Here is a 3,831-nt window from a genome sequence, read left to right on the forward strand (position 1 = left end):
TGAGAGCAAGGGTCAAGGACAGAACCTAAGGCCTGCTCTCACCCAGAGCTGCACCCATCTCACTGATCAATGCACCCTCCAGCTTGTTCATTTCCTCCTGGTCTTACACAGCTCCAAGCTCTTTAAAAAAAAAACAAACCCCACTCACCAGTTGCTGCCAGGTGGGGGGGTGATCCCCACTGCCCCATGCCATGTGGGGGGCTCTGCCATGAGTCCCATGACTGCCTTGCCTGCCCCAGCTCTAGGCCCTTTAAAAAAAAAAAAAGCCCCACACTCACTGGCTGCTGCAGCAGCCTCAGGGCTTCTGGGGGCTTGTGGCAGAGTCTCCCACTCAGTGGGGGCAGCAGGGATCTTCCCCCGCCAGGCAGGAGCCGGTGAGTGGGAACTTTTTTTTAAAGGGCCAGGAGTTGGGAGAGCAGGTGGGGCAGCCATGGGGGGGAGGGGAGGCCTGGGAGAGAAAGCAGAGGTTGTGGGGGCTCATGGTAGAGCCTGCTCACATGGCGTGGGGCAGCAGGGATCACCACCCCTGCCGGGCAGCACTTGGTAAGTCTCTTTATATAAAAAAAAAAAAAAAAAAAAGAGCCCGCAACTGGGAGAGTGGGCAGGGCAACCATTGAGAGTGGGTTGGGGATGGGGCCAATTCAGAGATTTGGCTGACTCAGCAGTGGCTGAATCTCTGAATCGATTCAGGACAGTGATTTGAATCACTGTCCCCCAAATCGGCGGAATACGAACTGAATACTAGGTGCTTCACACAGGCCTACTTCAGACTACATGCAGCAGCTAACTTGCCCTTAACCAGCTCAATCCATGCTTCAAGCACAAGCTAAATAGCTACTGTGGGTGTAGGAGGGTTAATACAGGACTCCATCCTTTTTGCTTGCTAAGGCCATAGAGAGGCAGCAGCCATCTCGATACCTATTAGAGCACAGTGTCTGCTTACTCTTATTCTTTGCTGCTTCTGTTACAGAAAAGAAAAATCGGTTTCCCCTAATTTTGGGTAAAAGGTGCATTTGGTTTGCAAGTAAATCTAGTATATGGCATTTCCATACCATATTTAAGAGGCATGGAGGAGGACAATTCAGAATCCATATGGGCTCAAGTGAAGTTTTTTTTCTTTGTGTTTTAACTTGTGAAAGGTTACTTCATAAACTCTAAAAATTATTTGATTCTGGCAACACAGCAAAGGTATTTCTTTAGTGTAGCACAGAAGAATAGTTAAAGTATCCTGTCATGGTTTTGAATCCACTGAGTTTTAAGCCTTATTGAAGCTCTGGAGCTGGAAGGTTGTCATCTTTTTTATGCGTATTTATGAGTCAGAGACCTAATAGTGGGATTCTCCATATGAAGACAAATAAAAAAGAAACAGATACTAATATTTTAAAGCAATACATTCATCTTTTAAGAGAGAGCAAGCACATGGGGTTTCAGCTTGAAACGTTCAGAAATTTGGGAACTATCACAGAAAATATTATGCAATCTTAACTGTTGTGGTCACTACTGTTCTTGCTGTGATGCTTTACAAATCTAAACAGTAGCTAAGTACCAGTGTCAAGCATTGAGACTTCAGTGCATTCATATTCTCTTGCTTTATAATGATGGGCACTTTTTAAAGTTGTGCAGTATTATTTGTTATGATCACTATGAAGGTTTTAAAGAGAAGGGAAGTTATCATTGCTTCTGGTGCAGGCAGCCATATAGTTAACATCATGAAAAAAATAAAGGGATTGTGGTGAGGCCTGCTTGTATGTGAATTCTGATGACTTTCCTTTCAGCCAGGAGAAGTTGAGAAGGAGGCACAAGTGGAATCTGCTTCAGTACAACTCTCACAGATGGTAGCTAGGAGACCCATGAGAGACTTCATAGGGCTAGAAGAATGTGATAAAACCACACGGGATGCCATGCTTAACTTCAGCTTTTATCTAACCACTGGGGACATGGATGAAGCCTTCAAATCCATCAAGCTCATCAAAAGGTGGGAACTAAACATTTGTAATGTTTCGTTTACTTTCAGGGTTTATTTCTACTTCAGGTTCGTATGGAGTTTTGACCTCTTTAAACTTCTTTATTTTTTCCTCCTTGCCTACTGCCTCTTAAACAAGGGAAAACTTTATGATAAAGGTATACTGACTTTTTCTCTGCTGCTTCATCACCACATATGTTGTGGTGATGTCATCCATTGAAATCCCTGCCTGTTTCATCAAGCTGTCTAGCAAATGGATATGCCTGTAATAGTAAGCAATGGTAAATTTACTTCTATGATTGTGCAATATTGGGATAATTATAGGCAAGCTTCTGGGTATCCCAGTACTTGTTCCTCAGTCTCTGTATCTTCCTCTCCTTGAGGAAGGGTACTGTGGTTCCCAAAAGCTTGCCTAAGTCTATTCCAACCTTGCAGTTGGTCCAATAAAAGATATCACCCATAAGATATGTTGCTTTTTGCATGTTTCCTGGACCATCACTAGCAAAAACTTCACCTCATTACTGTGCAATATTGGCCATTTCATTTTAATATATAAATTTATGTTTTAATAGTTTTCATTGGTAGATGTATTTATATACACCAATATATATAATTTTACCCGAACCAAAATTCTTTACAAAATAGATGTTTTGAACATATTAATCTGTCTGAAAGCTGCAGTTTTTTTGGTGTCTGATGCAGCTTCACACATCAGGACTCAGTTTAATGCCTACTTTTTTTTGTTTCATTGGAAATGTTTGGCCCCTGGCCTTGGACTTTTTAGTGCAACTGGGAGATTAGGTATCCAATATAAATACATACCCTGTCACTTAATATATCAATAAACCAAGTATTTAAATAAAGACTTCTTAAATTCTATAGAAGGATAATGATTACTTTCCAAGGGCAATCTAGTAAATGAAATCTTGTCAACATGTGGATTCTTCTGTTCCTTAAACAGACAAAACATATGTGCAATGATCAGCCGTATTTTTTTTTCATTCAGGCATAAAGTACATCACCTGAAGAGAACTGAACATTCACCATTTTATTTATACATTGAAAATAAACACAGTAATACTGAATAGTACAGTCTTACTGACCACATAGCTGATTTTTAAATTTTAATGTACATTATTATCATATGGATAATGCAATATTAGAAGAAATAATAGTGTCTTTTAAATATTCCAATATTTTATTTAAAACTTTGCAATTAATTATAGCACATTTATTTCTAGAAAACATGGAGCTTTTGCAGAAAGGCAGGCAAAAGGAAACAAACCTCAGTTGGTTTTTACAAACCTACTATAAAAAGAAATGCTTTATCATCCATGTGGAACTCTGCCCTGTTGTCTAGAATAAGAAGAGGGAGGTTGAATTTTATAAGTACTTGATTGTAGAGCATCAAGCTCATAGCATTACTTACTCTGGACATGGTACAGAGTGACAGTTTTGGCTGGGTTTCTTGCATCAGTTTGGGTTTAGAACAGAACTCAAGAGCCAGCTTGATCACAAAGTGAAGCAAAATATAAAGGCAATCACAATAAAAAAAGCAAAGAATGTAGTTAGGAGCAGCACAGCAACCTTAAAAAGAGGTTTTATTATGTTCACAGCTCACAGTCATTCAGGTCTTACTAGTAAGTGTGTTCAAGGTAACACCTTATGCTGAAGTCTTTAAAATATATGTAAGTACCCCCAGCCCTCTTCTGGTCCCCGTAACTATTTCTGTATTGTAGTTGGCATCTCATTGGTTTGCCATCTTGTAGTAATGCACATTGTTGACATGAACCATCAGGCTAAAGTGTCACACTTACAAACTAAAGGCCTGATCTTGCAGAATGCCAAATACCTCCACCTACAAACTC

The 3,831-nt window shown here is 40.1% G+C and overlaps 2 protein-coding genes across 2 annotated transcripts in view; one reads left to right on the forward strand and one right to left on the reverse strand.

The window, feature by feature from the left end:
- Positions 1–3,831, forward strand: part of IFT140 (intraflagellar transport 140) — a 275,996-nt gene that overhangs the window by 162,698 nt on the left and 109,467 nt on the right. Inside the window, exon 18 of the mRNA XM_019507634.1 lies at positions 1,776–1,975. Coding sequence (XP_019363179.1) covers positions 1,776–1,975 — 200 coding nt within the window. The remainder of the gene's footprint in view (positions 1–1,775; positions 1,976–3,831) is intronic.
- The window catches only part of TMEM204 (transmembrane protein 204), a 62,875-nt gene continuing 62,045 nt past the window's right edge, over positions 3,002–3,831 (reverse strand). The window contains exon 4 of the mRNA XM_019507633.1: positions 3,002–3,815. The gene's annotated coding sequence lies outside the window, so the exon portion shown is untranslated. The remainder of the gene's footprint in view (positions 3,816–3,831) is intronic.

This window comes from Gavialis gangeticus, unplaced genomic scaffold (genome assembly GCF_001723915.1).
Source record: "Gavialis gangeticus isolate Ggan-Ray unplaced genomic scaffold, GavGan_comp1, whole genome shotgun sequence".
NCBI lineage: Eukaryota > Metazoa > Chordata > Crocodylia > Gavialidae > Gavialis > Gavialis gangeticus.